Source organism: Cynocephalus volans, chromosome 10 (genome assembly GCF_027409185.1).
Source record: "Cynocephalus volans isolate mCynVol1 chromosome 10, mCynVol1.pri, whole genome shotgun sequence".
NCBI lineage: Eukaryota > Metazoa > Chordata > Mammalia > Dermoptera > Cynocephalidae > Cynocephalus > Cynocephalus volans.
The window spans coordinates 53,607,101-53,628,158 of record NC_084469.1 but is presented as its reverse complement, the minus strand read 5'-3'; the positions used below and the strand labels follow the sequence as shown (position 1 = coordinate 53,628,158).

The 21,058-nt window shown below is 36.9% G+C and overlaps 1 protein-coding gene across 1 annotated transcript in view; it reads right to left on the bottom strand.

Moving 5' to 3' along the window:
- Positions 1-4,719: 4,719 nt before the first annotated feature.
- Positions 4,720-21,058, bottom strand: part of ZNF112 (zinc finger protein 112) — a 31,136-nt gene continuing 14,797 nt past the window's right edge. The window contains exons 4-6 of the mRNA XM_063112630.1: positions 20,411-20,537; positions 17,180-17,275; positions 4,720-9,034 (exon numbers count right to left, since the gene is read on the bottom strand). Coding sequence (XP_062968700.1) covers positions 6,540-9,034; positions 17,180-17,275; positions 20,411-20,537 — 2,718 coding nt within the window. The 3' untranslated portion in view covers positions 4,720-6,539. The remainder of the gene's footprint in view (positions 9,035-17,179; positions 17,276-20,410; positions 20,538-21,058) is intronic.

The following is a 21,058-nucleotide window of genomic DNA, read 5'->3' as shown; positions in this document are numbered from 1 at the left end:
GCAGCCATTAAGAATATGTAGTAGATAAACTTGTTGACAGGATAAATGTTTTCAAAATATTAATAAGTAAAAAACGTCAAGTTAGAAAATAGTATGTATGGTGTAATCCTAGTTTTGAAAATATACAGAGGTGTTTGCTTATGTAATCTGAAATATAGTAAACTAAAGTACTATGTATCTTTACAGTATGTATCTGAGTAGTGAGTTTGGATTTTCAAAGATTTTTCCCTGATAAGCTGATTTTTTCTGTATAATTCTACTTGCAATATTCAGGCATTAATTTCTCAAGTCAGTTTTATTAAGGTGTGATATACATATTCTAGTATTTACTCTTTGTAGTGTACAGTGCCATGAGTTTTGACTAACATATACATCAAAATCAAGACAGAGATCATTTCTATCACTCCAGAAAGTTCCCTGATGCCCCTTTGTGATCAGCCCCTCCCCCAGCTGCAGGCAAACACTGATTTGTCACGTCTCTAAAATTCTGCCATTTGTAGAATGTAGTCTTTTGAATCTGGCTTTTACCACTTAAAATGCATTTGAGATTCATGCATGTTGTTGTGTGTGTCTGTAGTTTGTTATTTTTATTGCTGAGTAGTATTCCATCATATGGATAGAACAATTTGTTTTTCCATCCTTCAGTTAAAGACATTTGAGTTGTCTTAAGATTTTACAATTATAATACTGCTATAAACTTTTGAATACAGATTTTTGTGTGAACCTGTTTTCACTGGACTGCTGTGAGGTATGCTTTGAGTATGTGCTTTATAAGAAACGGCCTTACTGTGTTTTAAAGTGGCTGTAATATTTTGAATTTCTACAACAGTGTCTAAGAGCACAGTTGCTCTGGGTTCTTTTCCACACTTGGTATTGTCCTGGATTTTTTTGTTTTGTTCCTTTTTTCTTGTCCTGTTTTTTATTTGACCCATTCTAATAGGTATGCAGTTCTATCTTATTGTGGTTTTAACTTGCATTTCCCTAATAACTAGTGATATTGAGCATATCACATGCTTATTTGACATCCATATATATTCTTTGTTGAAGTGTCTGTTTAAAACTTTTGCCTATTTTCAAAACTTTATTTTTTTAAGCCTGTTTTTAAAATTCGGTTGTTTTCCTAAGTTTTGAAGGTTCTTCATATATTCTGAATACAAGTCCTTTTTTACGTATGTTTTGCAAACATTTTCTCCCACTCTGCAGCTTATATATTTTCATAAGTGTATTTTGAAAAGCAAAAGTTTCTAATTTTGATGAAATCCAGTTTGTCAAATTTACTTACATGTATCATGCTAAGAACTCTTTGCCTATCTCAGGGTGACAAAGAAAACAGTTTTCTTCTGTGTTTTCTTTCAAAAGTTTTATTGTTGAAGCTTTAGATCGATGTCCAAGAGCTGTTTTAAATTAATTTTTTATATGGTATAATATGTGGGTTGAGATTTATTCTTTTGCACATGCACATTTAATTATTCCTGCACATTTTGTGAAACTGTTTTTTCATTGAATTGCCCTGGCACTTTTGTCAAAAATGAATTGACAACATACATATTTGTCCATTTCTGAACTCTTTATTATGTTCTCCTATTCTATATGTTTATGTTTTCAATAAAATCACACTGTCTCAATTACAGCAGCTTTGTAATGTCTTGAGATCAGATAGTGTGAGTCTTCCAACACTGTTCTTTATTTTTCTTATTTTTTAGGATATTCTACTTCTTTTGCTGTGTGCATAGACTTTAGAAAGGGCTTGTCAATTTCCACAAAAACTCCTGCTGGGGCATTCAGTGGGATTGTGTTGCATCTATAGATCAATTTAGGATAAATTGCTTAACAGTACTAAATCTTCCATTCTATAAACAAATCATATTTATTTGAGTGCTCTTCCAATTCTTTCATTAGCATTTTGTAGTTTACAGCACAGAGACCTCATATACACACACACACACGCACACACACGATTTTTGGTGCTATTTTAAATGGTACTTTTCCCCCTTTCAATTTCTAATGGCTCAAGACTAATATATTAATTTTTGTACATTGACCTTGAATCCTATGACTTTGCTAAACTCACTTAGTTCTGCTGGCTTTTGTTGATTCTTTGGAATTTTCCACATAGAGAATCTTGTCTTCTGCAATTAGAGAGTTTTATTTCTTCCTTTCCTATCTGTATACCTTGTATTTCTTTTCCTCACCTTAGTGCATTGGCTATTACTTCCAGTATGATGTTGAAATAGGTGGTGAGGGTAGAAGTCCTTGCTTTATTCCCAAGCTTTGGATGAAAGCATTCAAACTTTCACCATTGAAAATGATGCTATCCGTATTCTGTTGATGCCCTTTAGCAGGTTGAGAAAGTTCCCCTTAACTCCCTTTTTTTCAGTTATGAATTAATATTGTTTTGTCAAATGCTTTTTTCTGTATCTATATCTTCTTTAATCTGTTGATATGGCAAATTAGACAGTTGGGTTTTTCTATATTGAAGCAACCTGCAATCCCAAAATCTATACAACTTTATCTTGAAGCATTATCCTCTTTATAAATTGCTGAATATGATAATATTTTGTTCAGGAGTTTTGTGTCTATGTTCATGAAGGATATTGGTCAATAGTTTTCTGTTCCTATAATGTCACTGTTGGATTTTGTTATCAGGGTAATGCTGGCTTCATAAAATGGCTGAGACAGGTCTCACTTTTTTTTTTTGAAGTTTTTGTGTAGAATTGTGCTGTAGACCAGATGTCCCACCCCCCCAAACCTTCTCCCCCACCAACTGGCCAACCTCATTGAAGCTTAATCCTCATTGTGACCGCTGAGGGTGGGAAATCCTACTGTGGTGGTTGAAAGGTGAGGCCTTCAAGAGGTGATTGGATTATAGGACCATGCCATAGTGAATGGATTAATAATGGTGGTCATGGGGGCCAGCCCCATGGCTCACTCAGGAGAGTGCAGTGCTGGTAGTGCTGAGGCCACGGGTTCAGATCCTATATAGGGATGGCTGGTGCGCTCACTGGCTGAGCGTGGTGCAGACTGCACCGTGCCATGGGTTGTGATCCCCTTACTGGTCAAAAAGAAAAAACTGGTGGTTATGGGCATGGTTTGGAGGGCTTTAAAAGGACAGTGAATGAGGTTAGTCTCTCTCTGCTTCCACCAGCTTGCAACTTGAGACCCCTGGGTCACTGTCACCATCACCAGATGGACTTTGGACTTCCCAGCCTCAGAAACTGTAAGCAATAAATTCTGTTTTCTTTGTAAAATACGCCAGTTCCCTGTATTTTGTTATAAGCAACAGAAACGGACTAATACAATTTGGAACAATTTCTTTCTTAAATGTTTGTTTAGAATTTGCCAGTAAAGCCATCTGCCTCTGGGTTTTCTTTTTGAGGAAGGTTTTCATTTATAAATTCCACTTCTTTAGGAAATATAGGACTATTCAGACTGTCTACTTCTTGCATAAGCTTTGGTAATTTGTGTCTTTCAAGGAATTTTATAGTTTGTTTAAATTGTCAAATTTATGAGCATAATGGTTTTCCTAATACTTATGTTTATTAAAGGATCTATAATGATGTTCTTATTTTATTCTTGCTACTAGTAATTTGTGGCTTCTCCTTTTTTCTTTATCAGTCTGCCTGGAAGTTTTTCCATTAAACTTTTCAAAGAATCAGCTTTTGGCTTCATTGATTTTCTCTGATAACATTCTACTTTTGCTTTCATAGATTTCTGCTCTTTATCATTTCTTCCTTTTGCTTACTTTGGGTTTAATTTGCCCTTCTTATTCCTAACGGTGGAAGGTTACATGATGGGTTTCAGAACTTTTGTGCTTTCTAATATACTCATTCAATGCTATATCTATATCCCTCTAAGAACTTCTGTAGCTGCATCCCACAAATTTTGACATACTGTTTTCATTTTTACTTAATTCAAACCATTTTCACATTTCTTTTTATTTTCTCTGACTCATAGGTTATTTAAAAGTGGGCTGTTCAATTTTCAAATATTTGGGGGGATTTTCCAGCTATCAAGTTTAATTCCATTTTGGTGAGAGAACATGCTTTGCATGATTTTGCTTCTTTTAAACTTGGCATTGTCTATTTTATGATCAGAATATAATTTATCTTGGTGAATGCGCCACATGCACTTGAAACCCAATAGTGGAATGTATTAAATCATTGTGGGATAAAGTGTCCAAACAAGTCAAAGAAGTCAAACTGGATAACAGTGTTGTTCAAGTCTTCTATATCCTTACTGATTTTCTGTTTTATCAATTACTAAGAGAGAAGTATTGAGCTCTCCCATATAATTGTGGTTTTCTATTAGTTTTTGCTTCATGAATCTTGAAGATGTTGTTACACATTTATGTGTATTCACATTTAGGATTGTATGCCTTCTTGGTGTATCTCTGGTGATATTCCTTATTACTAATTCATTGCTGATATTAATATAGCTTGTCCAATTTTCTTTTATTTACTATTAGCATGGCATGCCTTTCCCCATCCTTGGTCTTTTAACCTACCTATCTCTTTATATTTAAAAAAGGCTTCTTGTAGACAGCATAAAGCCTGTAACTGGATCTTTTTTAATCAATCTGACAATCTGTGTTTTAAATGGTGTGTTTAGAACATTTAGAACATTTACATTTAATGTAAATGCTCATTATAAATTTTTTAAGCAAAGTACAAAAAAGAAAAAACTAAGCCAAAATTTTTCTTGCCAGAGAAAACCACTGTATACATAATAATGAGTAATCTTTCATACATTATCTATAAGCATGTCTTTGAACATATAGTTACACAGACTTAAATTAACTGGATATTATGAAATCCACATTACTGAAATCTACATTTTCACTAAACAATATGCAGAATCCTTTCCTGTCACTTTAAATCTATTCCATACTTTCTGTAGCTTCATTGCATAGTAACATATAGAAAGGTATCCAAATTCCTATTGGTGGACATTTACTTCCAGTTTAAAAAATTACCATCATCGTACAATCCTTTCTCACTGTTAACATGGCTTATACATAAATTATTAATCTATGATTTCCAGATGCGTATGCACTTTACATTTTGATATATAAGTAGGATTTAATATATATTTTGATACATACTGGACAAACTTGTATTTTTCACTGCCACCAACAAAATAAATTATTTTAAAGAGACAAGCAAGTAAATGGCAATCCTATCCTAATAATCAACACATCTGATAAAATGTTTAGAAAAATTCAAGACTCACCCCACCACTTTTTGTGTGAGAGGGAGAAATAAGGAGATGGAGAACTTGACAAAATTAAAGCTCTTCAAACTTGTCATAGTCCATGTGTAAAGAGGTTTGGATTGGACAAAGGCTACAACACTTAGAAATTAATCAGGTCAAATGGACTTTGTTGAAAATACGGAGATTTAAAAACCCAAGTACTGTAAATTTGACATTGATTAAGAAGTATTTGTTATCAGTAACTATTTCTGAAACTTTCTAAACATTACAGTAAAACTCTGCCTTAACACACAGCGCAGGAGTAAAAATTCAATTACATAAAAATGCAGTGTTCCATTTTTACAAAGGTAACCAGAAACAGTGTTTATCAGTTTGTTCTGTCATTTAAAGTGCACATGCGCGCACGCACGCACGCACGCGTGTGCGCGCGCGCGCACGCACACACACACACACACACACACACACACACACACACAGCTGAGCTAAACTTATAATTGATGGTATACCGAATAAAAAGAGACCAAACATTAAGAAATTCGGCACAGAGGGCTGGCCTGTGGCTCACTTGGGAGAGTGTGGTGCTGATAACACCAAGGCAACAGGTTCAGATCCCTATGTAGGGATGGCTGGTTAGCTCACTTGGGAGAGCGTGGTGCTGACAACACCAAGTCAAGGGTTAAGATCCCCTTACAAGTCATCTTTTAAAAAAAGAAAAAGAAAAAAAAAATAAATTCGGTACAGGATGGGTACCAGGGAACCAGTTCCAGTAGGGTTACAACTAAATTCATGTTATTTCAGATTGCAATATTGCCTGATGTCCTACATTTCAAATATTTATTTGAAGTGATTATACTATTTGCAGGATTCCATCTCCAAATACATTTTTAAATAGCCTTCAATGAGCTTTATTAGATTTTCAAACATTATACCTCTACATACTTCTACTCATTTAGCAAAAAGTACTGAGTTATAAAATGTCATGATTTTGTAGACCTAGCAATGAACAAAGTCCCCTCTCTGATCAAGCTTACATTCTAGTGGACATGGATTTAGGTATGTTTATCATTGCATTTTTAAAAAATTCCTGATCATACTCTTATAAGTGCTAGCTCCTATGCAATGACTGATGTTAAAGTTTTGATAAAGTCCCTTATGAAACCTCTCTCATTAGTTGTCTCTTCTGTGGTTTCCAGACCATTATAAATGTTGAAGTTGGGTAGAAACATTACATTTTCCCTAAAAAAAATATTTTTCTACTACAAAACCCTCTGGTAACCAGAAAATTTTAGCTCTCATTTGAGGACTTCAAAACAAAACAGAACACCATTTTACAGAACTTCATTTCTGTGTAGATTCTCTATTGAAGGATAATCCTTACCATACTCTTCACTTTTGTAGAATTTATCACCACTATGGACTCTTTGATGAATTAGAAGACCTGAGCTCCAACGGAAACCCTTACCACATGCATCACATTTGTATGGTTTCTCTCCTGTGTGGACTCTCTGATGAGCTTGAAGGTTTGATCTCTGACTGAAGCCCTTTCCACACACCTCACATTTGTAGGGCTTCTCCCCAGTGTGGACTCTGTGATGGGCTTGAAGACTAGAATACCCACTGAAACCTTTACCACACTGTTCACATTTATAAGGTCTCCCTTCTGTGTGGATCCTCTGATGTGCTTGAAGGCGTGAACTCTCACTGAAGCCCTTTGTGCACACCTCACATTTGTATGGTTTCCCTCCTGTGTGGACCCTCTGATGTGCTTCAAGACGTGAACTCTGACTAAATCCCTTCCCACACATATCGCATTTATATGGTTTCACTCTAGTGTGGACTCTCTGATGACCCTGAAGATAAGCTCTTTGACTAAAGCCCTTCCCACATACCTCACATATATATGGTCTTTCGCCAGAGTGGACACTCTGATGACTTTGAAGGTAGGCTCTCTGACTGAAGCTCTTACCACACTCATCACATTGGTATGGCTTCTCTCCTGTGTGGACTCTCTGATGGGCCAAAAGAGTTGAAGCCTTACTGAAGCCTTTACCACATTCTCCACATTTATAGGGCTTTTCTCCTGTGTGAACCCTTTGATGAATTTGAAGATTAAAGCTCCAACTGAACCCCTTCCCACACTCCTCACATTTGTATGGCTTTTCTCCAGTGTGGACTCTCTGATGGCCTTGAAGATGTGAACTCCGACTGAAGCCCTTCCCACACTCCTCACACTTGTACGGTTTCTCTCCAGTGTGGACTCTCTGATGGCCTTGAAGGTATGAATTCCGACTGAAACCCTTCCCACATTCCTCACACTTGTACGGTTTCTCTCCAGTGTGGACTCTCTGATGGGCTTGCAGGTATGAACTCCTACTGAATCCTTTATCACATTCCTCACATTTATAAGGTTTCTCTCCTGTGTGGACTCTCTGATGAACATTAAGAACTGATCTGTGACTGAAGCCTTTGCCACAGGCACTGCATTTGTATGGTTTCTGTCCGTGGATTCTCTGACGATCTTTAAGTTTTGAACTCCAGTTGAAGCTATTTCCACAGTCCCTATAAGGTATTTCTCCAACGTGAATTTTCTGATGGCTTTGAAGATACGAATTTCCACTGAAGCTGTTACCGCATACATAATGTTTATATGGTTGTTCCCTAGTGTGGACTATCTGAAGGTCCTGAAAATGTGAGGGCAGACTAAAGCCATTGCGACGCTCTTCAGAATTATAGGGATTCTCTTCCATGTGAACTCTGTGTTGAATGTTAAGATTTGAACTACAAATGAAACCCTTTCCACACTCTACATCGGTGTATAGTTTCTCTTCAGTGTGAATTCTCTGATGGACTTGAAGACGTGAACTCTGATTAAAGACATTCCCATTCTCCTCATATTCATGGGGTACCTCCCTAGTATGGACCCTAAAAATACTATTAAGGTCTAAGCTGTGACTGAAGGCTCTTTCATAAATATCGCACCTGTAGGACATCCCTCCTGTGTGAATAAGTTTGTAAGTGTTAAGAGAGGAGTACTGATTGAAGTTCTCACCATATTCACCACATTTGCGAGGTTTCTCCTCTGTAAGCACTCTCTGATGGGCCTGCAGAGGTGGACTCTCAACAACACCTTCATTTCCTCTCTGAAGACTCTGATGAACATGAAGAACTGAACTATAACTACAGCCCTTTCTACATGGACTGTATGTACAAGTCTTCCCTTCTAAGGGGAACTGCTGATGAACTTCAGAGCTGTAGTCATCGCTGAAAGCTTTTCTGTACTCAGTACATGGGTAGGACTGCTGCCCTGTTTGAACTGAGTGCTGATTAAGTAATAATACCTTCATGATATCTTCTCCACAGTCATCAAAGCTGTAGTTTTCTTTACTATGTACTTCCAGATTATCATTATGATGTGAGATCCAACTGATGCTGTCACACTTACAGAAATTATTTTTCATGGAAATTTGTTGACATCTACACTGATAATTATGTGATTCTGTCAGATATATTTTCCTCCAATAATGCTGGGCCCTCCAAGATGGAAACTCTTGATTTTTTATATAATTGTAACCATCCCCTAAATGAGTCATTATATAGTTTTCGTCTTCAGAAATCTGAACTGGTATTCCTGCCCAAACCTGGCAAGGGCAATCACCTCGTTTTTGCAACTGAGATTTCTTCCCTTGAAAAATTTTCACAGAATCTTGACACTTGGTTAACCCACTTACATCTTGTTGTGAGGTCTGACAGGAAGAAAGCTGTTTGGGGGAAGGGTAGCTTAATCCCACTTCTTGAATACTCTCCACCTGATGATTCTTGCTTCCTATAAGGATAAAGAGAATTCAGACATGTACGCAAGTGGATGCTTTATTCAGAGATTTCAAGATTTTACACTTAGGTCAAAACATAAAACTTGAATAAGTGAGAGGAAAATTAATGTCACTGCTTCTAAGAATACTTAGAAAATTCCTCTTCTTTGGCTACACCAGGTATGTTAGTAGGATCCACATAATTCAGGCTATCTGTATGCCTCAAAATCAGGGCTTTGCAACACAACTTGGACATAAAACTTGGTGGCCCTGTTCAAAAGGCCTAGTAAAACCATAGACATGTTATCATGGGTTTATCAAGGGTTGCCTGGAGATCTGAAGGAGAAAAGAGAAGGGGAATATTCTCAAATTGGGAAGAATATAGTTGCAAGTGGACAAATACTTTTTGTCCTAATAATAACTTTTTCTTTTTTCTCTGGCATGCATAGTAATGTTTTTGTTTGTTAAGGAGATTGTGTGTTAACTGCTATGCTGAAGCAATAAACAGACTTCAAGCTGTCTGAGGCTTCATATAGCCTATCTCTAATGAGCTATTTATCTTCAAAGGAATAAGCTCTTCTAAGTCACTGTAAGCCATTATCAGTTTTCACCCCTTTTAAAAGATATTTCATGATTACCAAGGGCTATGGTGCAGGTCAGAATGTGAAACACTATGATAGGATTCAACTCAAAGGACATCAGAAAAAAACTAGAGGCTGAGGGAGATAAGCATAGCCAAGTTTCATGGTGCTTGTAGGTGTCCTTTGAGGCAGTCCTCAGCCATGCAAAATTCAATGAACATTGACCCTGGCTTGCATCATTTTACTGGAAAATTACTTTAATATTTAGGGAATTTGAGGTACCAGAAAGAGTTGAAGACAGGTATATTTGGGTAGAAATGGCTTGTCACCTAGTTATTAAAGCTCAGATTATATGCAGACAACACAGATCTTCATATCCTGGTAAGAAGTATCCTCACTGAGGACAACTGGCTAAACGGGGTTGGATTAATAATGTATTCTTTTAACACTTGGCAGTACATTAAGTTTCTATAAGTATTAAGTATCCAGAGAAGAAAGCAGTAAAAGGGGATTTTTTTTTCTTAGCATAAATACTATCTTCAAACATAATAATTCTTCCTCATTTATTTGTGTATATCTCTCTCTCCACACTAGAATGTGTTATCCACAAGGACAAGCCCCTTGTTATGTGCCCCACATTTACTTTTACTCCCTACAACACTGCACAGTGAACAGGAGCTGCTCAATTAACAGATAATGACTAAATCACAGTTTGAGTCATTTTCACTCAAATAATTAAAAGGACATGTACACATAAGTTTTTAATGGGAAAGGAACTGGTGATGGCAATTTTGCTGGAAAGTTTAAAGGCTATACAAGTGAGGTTACACTCAAAGTGATGCTGCTGATGAGAAAGGCAGAGGTCACAAGAATCTCTTGTGGATGAATTAAAAGCATAAGACCTAAAAGACCCACAGGCAGGGCCTATGGATTGAGTCTTTTTAATTTTTAAAGTAACTTTAAAAATGGCGTATTTTTCTTGAACAAAAATCTTACCTACCTATAAGTTCCACCCTATTTCCAACTTAAAAAAAAGGAAAAAGGAAAATGCCACACTGATGACTCTGTGCCACTAGGCAGTGCATTGATTATGGAATAACACTTACAGGAATTCCCATAAGTACTCATCTTGGTACTTTAAAAATATATTTGGTGATGTGTCTCTGCCTTCTCAAAAGCAAAGCTTTCAGTTATTATATTAAATACCTTATCATCTAATGATGAAATAAAGGGACATATTACAGGAGGTATATCAGATAAAGCATATAGGTTATACATGAGAAGTTTGGCTTCCAGGTAGAGTTCATCATAATGCTTATAGCTTTGTTTCAGTATCATCAAAAACACCCAGTATACATACATAAAAATACAGTTTAATATGCCATGTCTTTTGGGACTGACCTAATGGATTGAGAACATGAAAGCAGCTTGCTAGTCAAAACCCAATTTCTTTCAAAGCAACTATTTCAATACAAATTAGTACCTAATTTTATGCAATAATCTCTCAAATATATAAAAGAGAATAAAGTTTCTCTCTGACCAGTGGTTTTTACAATGCTAAAGGGAAACATGAAGGGAAAAAAGGTCATTTCACTTGGTTTCAAGTCCTTATAGAAAAGACCATACATTTAATAACATTAATTTTCTTTAGTCAATGGTACAGACTGAAATACTTTGTCATTTCCTTTCCATATCGCAACATTTAAATTCTATTTTAATATCAGTGGTAGAGTGCTGATGAGAAATTGTGTTAAGATAAGTTTATAAATAAACTTTATTTGATGGAGAAAATAAGCACAACAAAAGAGTACTTAAATACCTCATCTGAGGTAAGAAGATTAAGAATTTATTACCTCTTCACATTCTGTTTGTCACTTAGAGTTTGAAAAAGTCAATCATTCCAGCATCCTAAATCAATCAATTCAATAACAAAGATGTTATATTTGTCATAAATACAAAATAATTCCTTTACTTTATGTATTTATGTGTTTACTTTACTTATTTATTTTTGGGAGCTGGCAGGTACAAGGATCCAAACCCTTGACCTTGGTGTTATTAGCACCACACTCTACCAAGTAAGCTAACTAGCCAGCCCTCTAAATAATTCCTTTAAATGTAATAGTTAGCCATAATGAAATGCAAGAAGAAATCTTAGTTTATGTTTTCTTTTCCTCTTCCGCTTTAATAGAAGCTACTCAAGAATAGGCAACCCAGGCTGTGATTAACCTACAATCTTACTATGCTTTTAGAGTAAGAGAAACTAAGGCATTTTTGTGCACACTACAAGACAAAGTAAGAATAATATTTTCATCACAGACTAATACTTAAGCTGCTGTGCTGGCTACTCTCTTAACCACACCTGAGGCTTACCTCTTTTTGAGTATATTCAACCTTTAGGGTACTTTCTGTCTGCCTCCACTTCTCTCCCTACATTCAGGTAGAACTGAATGAGTTCTGTCTTCTAATATCCACATTAATAATGGTTCCAACATGCAACTCCACACCACAAAGCTATCATTTTGAGCCATAGTTTTAACTCAGTCCACAGGGAGAAACATATCATGTATGAAAAACATGAACAGGATTGTGTAGGGTGGAGAGAGAGGAAGTGAAACACAGAAAACAAAGACTACCCTTGACAGTGTAGCAGAAAATTGGCAAGCCTATCACAGCCGAGATCAGATGTCAGAAACTATCAATGCAGATGATCAAAAAACTCACCTAAAAGTTATAAGAAAAAAGTCATTAAGCATATGTGTAATTTTTAAAAGTTTGTCACATTTTATTAGCAAATACCATTTTATTGATATCTTCTTTGTAAATGAAGCTAGTTAATGTAACTGTAGTAATTTTTCTATTAAAAAGAAAATTATAGCAAAGAATTATAATGCTAGATCAACAGCTGACTGGCACATATAAGACATTACAAAATATTTATGAAAGGTTGCAGTGAAAAGTTAGCAAAATTTCAGCAACTATTAACACAGTGATGCTTGATATCAAATTAAGCCATAAAGAAATTAAAGTTAAAAAGAAAACAGCTGAGAACAGTTGTCTGAGACCTACTGATAAAAATAGGAAGTTTCTTTGTTCTGTGCCAGATAACCATACCCTAAAAGAAGCAGAATTAAAGATGAGGGATTCTTAGAAGGAATTTCTCTTAGAAAAACACCAACTTCTACTTGGCTGTTCCTCTTTTCACTGGAGGGAGTGACATTCAACTTGGGACAGAGAAGGAGATCAGAGTAGAAGAAACCATACCTGTGAGAGATTGTCTAAAGATAATACTGGAGAAATCTGGCCCACCAATAGGCTCATGGCATGTATAAAAAAATGTATTAGTGCCATCAAGCTAGGGAAGTTTCAACACTGTAAGAGCTTAATATAAGTTCTGGAAATACTTCGGTCTTAATAGAAGAGAAAGTTCCTCTGCTGGGTTTCCTAAAGGTGCCCTCAGGACACTAGAAGAGTCATCAGAATTAGATGAACTGTTCCACTTTGGTGTGTGTGTGTGTATACACATGCATGCCCGTACACATCCAAGTTGCTTCTGGTAATAAGTATGCGGAAGTTTCTCTCTAGTAGTTAAGAGAGGTAAAAATCTCACAAGACACCTCCGGGTGGATTTGAGGTCTCAGGTCATGACCCTGCCACCTGCCTTGGAGTTTGTCATTCTGTCCCAGCTTTCTAAGAGCCTGAACAGTAGACAGGGATATAAACTGGGAATGAGAACTGAGATACGTTTAGCACTCCTTCAGAAAGAAGAAAACTTGGGCCACAAAGATTTGCTAACAAGAACATGAAAGTGTACCCCTGGCAAGTGGTAGTAGTCCCGCTCTGTGGCATACTGCCAAAGATTGTACGTCGTGCTCACTGACGCAGAGAGCTGCTGCTTTCTAGTCTCCTCCCGTGGAGAAAATCAAACTTGCCAAATATTTTCCTAAAAAGTTTAGTGGATTCAGACCTAGATGAAACCAGCAAATTACCAAAAAAAAAAAAACAAGAAAAAGCAAGATAATTTTCAAGAAGTACTTTATTACTTGAAAGATGGAGAGATTACTAAAAGTAAGAATCTAGTTAATGAAGTGGTTTTTATAATTAGAGATGACACTGAAAAGAAAAACAGAAACAATTTGCTTTGGAAAAAACAGAAAATCCTGGAAGCCCTTGGTTTGTACATCAGTGACGTCTGTTCCACACCTGGCCCTGTGGACCAACAGAAACTTCTCTTTCCATCCCTATTTGGAGTTTCAAACTGCATCAGCAGCAACCGAAGGTATAGTGCTGGTAAACCATCATCTTTCAGAGCCCCTGCGGACCATGATGCCTCATCTTAGCAATGGCTGAGGACTCTGCTCTTCAGGTACAGGTTGCTGACTCTGCACTTCTGTCAGAATTAACTAGTCAATTCCATGAAAACAGACTTTGTTTGCTTATGTGGATTGACAAGTTGGCTTTATGTAGACATGGATTACAAATCATGTTCAACTATATGTAAAATTATTTTTCCCATCACTTTCCAAATAGAAGACAAAATTTAATGGCTCTACTTTTGATTACAAATAACAGGGTATTGTTGGATGTTGAAATTTGGAACATATGGCCTATGACAGCATGAGAACATTAATGGTGGGGAATCATTTAGTGAGGTCTAAAGTCAATTTAGTAAATTGAGACATGCAATAAAAAAACAGGATAGAAAATATCAGAGGTGCATTGCATGTCAGGGAATCACTGTATGAAATACTTGTTTCAGATATGCAGACATGCACACATACATAGGTCTGCACTGGGTTACATCACATACCAAGGGTCATGGCTCTCAAAAAGTATGAAAACCACTAGTCTAAATAGTTAAGGAAGGTATAAAGTTCTTAAACAATCAATTACAAGGCTCAAATTGAAAGCTCAAATGTGGAAGCTTGTAAAAATATCAATAGGTAAGTTTGTATCTCATGGTTTCATTCCTACCTGAACTGTGGATTCAAAATACAAGGAATAAATTACCACTTGAAATATATTCTTTCTCTCCCCTAGGATGTAGGAAGTATGAGAATGCAACTTCCTTTCTCAGGTTGCAATGTTCACCAGTTGAAAATTATACACTAGATCTTGATGAGAGTGAAGGTTTGAAAACGGTCTAAAATCTACATAAACAGTTGGTTATTTAACAGCTGACCTGTGGGGAATAATGATGAAGAAATAACATATCCCAGTTTTGAATAGGGGATGTACAAAATGATGGGTGCCACTCTTCATTACCTTTGTTTCTCTCACCCTGAATCTTCCTTGCTGGCAAAGGAAAAGAGAAGCAAGGATGTCACAGAGCTAGGGCTGGATCTGGAGCTCACAGACCCCTCAAGCCCATTGTCCAGACTGGGTTACAAACCCTTCACATGCAGGTTTAGAAGCTAGGTAACAGGAAAAAGGTTCTTGGAGCCATGGTTGAAGAAATAATACGCTTTATTCAGCACACACACATCTAAGAGCTAGGCAGTCCAAAGAGAAACTGAGCAGCTGCCAGCAAAGTAAACGTGCTCTATTTTTAGATGTGAGCTCTGCCCAGCCACTGCTCCACAAACTGAAGAACACACAAGAATAGCAACAAACTAAAAAGATACGTGGGTGTGCATTTGCACTAACTCTACTCCCACACATCTTGTTTACAAAGAATGTGCTGCACCACCCCCAACCAGACCTGAGGTGAGGGGGCCTGACTAAACTACTCTATTTTCCTCACAGATGTGGATGCTAACTTTGGAAGAGATGGATGGGCTGCAACTTGGAAAATCTTGCAAGGAAATGGATAGTTTAGAAGCTGTTATCTGTTGACATCTTCTCTTTCCTAGTATAAATGCAAATAGAGCTGTTTCTTCTAGGGGGGACCTGCCAAGAGAGTGGTTAAAAGAACCCTCATTTTAAAAATGTTGCTTTGCTGAAGTGAGTCAAGTTAGCTGCTGCTGGTTGCAGGAAAGCCAATGGAGAATAATCATGTTTATTTTGGTTACAACTCCAAAATTAAAGTAAGGTGTGGTTTTAACTCTCTAAATCTCTGAGTTGCTAGGTAATTCATTCCAGAAAAATAAAAGCACCAGTATGGGGGGAAATTTGGATTGGGGTTTTTATTGCTATAATGTCTGTATTTGTTTAATAAAAGGAAAAGAAATAAGCTAAAGCCCATCAATTGGGAAATGGCTAAATCATGCATGTTATATCCACATATTAAACTATTATACAGCCATGACAAAAAAATAAAAGTTATAATCTTAGCCATGATGAAAAACATAAAAGAATTTAACCTCAGACTGGGAGGGATTTCCCCAAGGTATCAAGAAAAGAGAAAAATTAGTATATTAAACATAATCTACATGATCAAATTCTTACATTAATACAAGGTATTTAAACATGTTAGTATATGTAAAAAAGTTAAATAAGATATTTTTAAAGGTTTCATTATATTTCTACTGATGGTATCAGGCAGGGAGATTGGTACCTATAGCCTCTGCCTGTTTTGGTACAGCCCAGGAGCTAAGAATAGTTTCTATATTTTTAAAATGCTGTAAGAAAAACAAAGAATATGTGACAAAGACCACATGTGGCCAGCAAAGCTTAAAATATCTACCATCTAGTCCTTCAGAGAAAAAGTTTGTTGACCTCTGCTCTCAAGAGTGCACTGCACCATGTATGATTTGAATCTTAACTGAGATAGAAACAAAAAATTATAGAAATGAATTAATTTGTTTTGAGATTTTCTACTGACTCTTTTTCTACCCAGGAGCATTCTTAGCTATACAGTTTTGACAGTGGCTTCCGATGTCAGAGTTGTGAAGATTCAAGAAACATTACCGAAACATTTGGACTCACATAAATGTCCAACTAGAAAGTTCTACTTCAAGACTGTGGCTATATCAAGACACTGTTTAGGTGCTAAATGATGGAAGAGAGGAGAAGACAGAATGGGAAGATAAAAAGCTGGGCATATGAAGATAAGAGTGTCTCACTTGAAAATGCTGCATGAGAAAGGTCAGTTATAATAGTGGCATTGATCATCTTTGATACTTACTTTAGTTGATATACTATTTTTATCTCTTAAGAATAAAGGCCACCTATCTATGAATACCCAAGGGTAGCTAAACAGTTAGGACAGGCATTCATCAGATGACAGACAACATTCTAGAGTATCCTTCAATTATACTGACTTATTCTATACCTATTAGCTGTCTGAAGGTGGATAGAAGACAACAAAGACCATGCATCTATTAACCAATTCATTCATTCAAGGTAGAGAGAAAAGCAAGTCAAGGAACCTGATGCAGAAGCATAATTGACAGGTCTGATGGGCAGCAATGGGGCAGTGCAGCTAGAACAGACTGACCAAGCAAAAACAAGCACTAGTGGGTGACAATGGAAAACTAGAGAGGGTTGAGGGGACAGATACCTTAGGGCCTAATAGGCTACTTTCAGTACTTTAAATTTACTCTGTGTTAAATGGGGAAACCCTGGAGAGTTTAAGCAGAGAAGGGACATGTTCTGTCTTGAGTTTTAGAAGGGGCTGGGTTCCTGATGCACAGGTCTCACCTGAACACCTGTCTCTTTGAGTTTCTGCCTCCACCATCAAAAGCTTTTCTTCTCTCTCCAACTGGGATATCAGGTCAGGTTTGAAAGGCTGATGTGCTGTAACAAAAGGCAAGGAGAGCAAAAGTTTTAAAGTTTGATGACATCCAATTTGTCCCACTTTGTCAAAACTAGACAAAAAGTTACATTTAGACAATTGTGGCTCCCCCACGTCCCTTCTACCTTATTACCTCCCACATACTATAAATTAACTTCATGATTTTCTCATTACTCCTTCTTTCCTGTGTTCATGTTCTTATAAAGGTAAGTGGATATACATATATTCGCTTATTTTCCCTTCTTTCTTACATGAATTGTAGTATAATATTGATGCTTTTTTGCACTTGGCTATCTTTAGGGAAAATTCTTAAAAATGGATGGCTGGAAAAGGGTAAATACATAGTTTTTTTAGATAGTGTCAAATTCCCCTCCTTAGTAGTTGTATCATTTTGCATTCTTACTTTCAGTGTATAAGAGTATTTTATTCCCCACAGATTTGCAAAAAAAAGTACAGTGTTAAGTTTTAATTTTTACCAATCGCATGGGTGAGAAATGGTATTTCAGTATAATTTTAATTAACATTTCTCTTTTGAATGAAACTGAACATTGAATAATATGTATATATATTTATATGTATGTGTGCATGTATATGTGCATGTATATGAACATATGCGTATATATGTACACATGCACACACACATATACTTCCTAGCTCTATACCCTGAGATCAAGAAACAAAGATACCACACTGGCAAAGGCCATACACAGCATACACAAGACCTTAGTATTAAATATCCTTCCCCAGTAAAGGAAATGGGTGATTCCAGGGCTGGGGCTCTATCACGATAAAGACAAGATAAGGCAAGAATCATTAGATGTTAAATCTATAGGGAAAAACTTGTGTTGCCCTACAATTATAAGGGGTAAAAAGCAGTAATTACACAGTGGAGAAACCAAGGGGACATCGCGACTGGGTAATCAAAATTAGCATCACCTGTGAGGAACAGATGACCATCATGTGCCTCCAGATGTGATAACCTCAAAAGGACACATTCCACCTACGTAGTGTTCCCATCTAAATGGATCATCTGAATCTTATTATGAGAAAACATTAGGGATGTTCTATTAAAAATAGGGGGAGACATAAGTATCTTCAAAAATGTCACTGTCATAAAAGATAAAGAAATGCTGTGGAAATTTTCCAAATTAAAGGAGGCTAAGGAGATAGGACAAGCAGACTAGACTCTAGACTACATCCTGCTCTTTTTTAAAAATTTTATTTTATTTTTTTGTTTCTTTTTTCTTTTTTTAATTTTTTTTTTTTCTTTAGTAGACCTGTTCTGGAGGGAGAAAAATATGCTTTCAGGAATATAATTGGCTTTATGAATAAAATTAGAGCATAAATGATAGATTAAAGTACAGTATTATATTGTACTAGAGATATGTAAAAGAACATTCCTATTTCTTCAAAATAGACTGTGCAGTAAAGGATTAATCTTGCCCAAAGAAAGGTCTGGCCTTTGCCCAGTGCTCCTGGGAGGTGATCTCTGAGTCCTTGAAATTTCATGCCTGATAGGAGCACGTCTTCTCTTTACCTGGAGGCCTTTGGCCATGCCAGATAGTTAAAAAATATGATTTATGGTGGGGGTTTTGAGCTTAACCTCGAGAGGGGCTGATTATCTAAGGTCAGCCACACAGGTGGTCAACCATATCTATATGATCAAGCCCCGATAAAAGCTCTGGACACCAACACTAGGGTAAACTTCTCTGGTTGGCAATACTCTGTATTGTCACACATCATTGTTGGGAAGAGTTAATGCTGTCCACAACTCCACTGGGAGACAACAACTGGAAGCTTCAAGCCTGGAAGACTCCTGGATTCTGCCCCATGGGCCTCTTCCCTTAGCTGATTTTATTTTGCTTCTTTCCCTGTAACCATGAGGATAACAGCTTTCAGTGAGTTCTGTGAGTCCTTCTAGCAAATTACTGAGCCTGAGAGTGGTCTTGGGGATTCCTGATCTCTGTACAGACACTGAAATACTCAGAGAGAAAGGGCCATGGGTGTATGTAAATTACCCTCAAAAGGTTCAGGAAAAAATATTACAAATATACTTATATTTTCATATACATACATAAATATATACGGAGAGAGAAAGAACACAAACCTAAATGATAACGCAAATGGGGTAAAATGTTACTATAAGTGAACCTAGGTAAAAGCTATATGGGTGTTCCTGTTCTTTTACTTTTGCAAATTTTCTGTAAGTTTTTTTAAAATAAATTATTTATTTAAGAATATTCATGAGATACAAAGCTAATTGTCCCCACTCCTGCTCATGATGTGGGGGCCAGATTCATACTGGGAACATACCCATTACCAGAAATTACTTTTGTACCCTTTGTCCCCTCCCAATTATCCCCCAACCTCCCTCCACTCCTATTTGTAGCCCTAGGAATGTTCCCTCCCTCTGTTAGACCACGGCACTACTGTGATCTTTCTTTCTTTCCTTCCTTTCTCTCTTAGCTCCCACATATGAGTGAGCACATAAGGTATTTATCCCTCTGTGCTTTGCTTGTTTCACTCAACATAAGTTTCTCCAGGTTCATCCATGTTGTTGCAAATGGGAGTATTTCATTCTTTTCTATGGCAGAGTAGTATTCCATAGTGTCTATATACCACAGTTTCCTTATCCAATCATCCATTGATGGACATTTAGGTTGGTTCCATATCTTGGCTACTGTAAACAGAGCTGCGATAAACATGGGCATGCAGGTATCTCTTTGACATGATGATTTCCATTCCTCTGAATATATACCCAGAAGAGGGATTGCTGGATCATATGTAAGTTTGATATTATTTATAAATACATCATTAAAGAAAAAAAAGTACCTTTGAAAAGTCAAATTAATAAACAGTTACTAGTATCCTGAGAAACAAAAAATCTGGAGCAACTTAACTGATTTCATGACAAACCAGAGGAGTAGAACCACAATTTGCACATTTACAGTTCAAAGGGCAGACTTTTGCCCAGGGAGAACCATCAGAAACATCTTGTCTGTGTTGCACAGGGATTATTAGGACTCAGGTTCCCAAGCTCAGAGAATGATTTCAGGAGTCCCAGAGCTTCAAACAACTGAGCACACAAAAACACTCCAGGAGGCTGCTATTGAGTTACAATGGGCACCTGTCCTCACCCACTAAGAGCAGGTTCCTGAAGTTCTCCAGCATCACATCTCGGTACAACTTCCTCTGGGCAGAGTCCAGCAGCCCCTGCTCCTCCTGGGTGAAGACCACAGCCACATCCTTGAATGTCACCATCTCCTACAATAGCAAACATACTCAGACTGTCTTTATGGAAGAGGGACAGCGCTGAGAAAGTGTAAAGGATGGGAAGTTGTTCTGGATTCTGAGGCACTCAAATTTAAGTAGCTGCCTTCTGTTTGCCTTCTGTACTGCTAATTCCATTTACCAAAAGTGCCACAAGAAAAGAAAACCTTGCATTTTAAGTTGCTGCCTTTTGTTAGCACTCCTTTAGGTAAGTCAGTCCCTAGAACTCTGTTGTATCCTGGGCTACTAATTTTTTTTTTTTTTTTTTTTTTTGTAGCCAGCTGGTAGGGGGATCCGAACACTTGACCTTCTGGGCTACTAATATTTTAAATTATATTATTAATATCGTTTGCCCCAGAAAAGCTTTAGTTCTGACAGTCTCTGATGGTGTCTATTTCACCTCTTTTACATACACATTCCACTTACTTAATTTGCCAGACTTACAGGACATCAGTCACTCAGTCACCCTTTACTGCTTAAGAATGTAGTTCATCCTCACTGGGGACTGCAGTGTT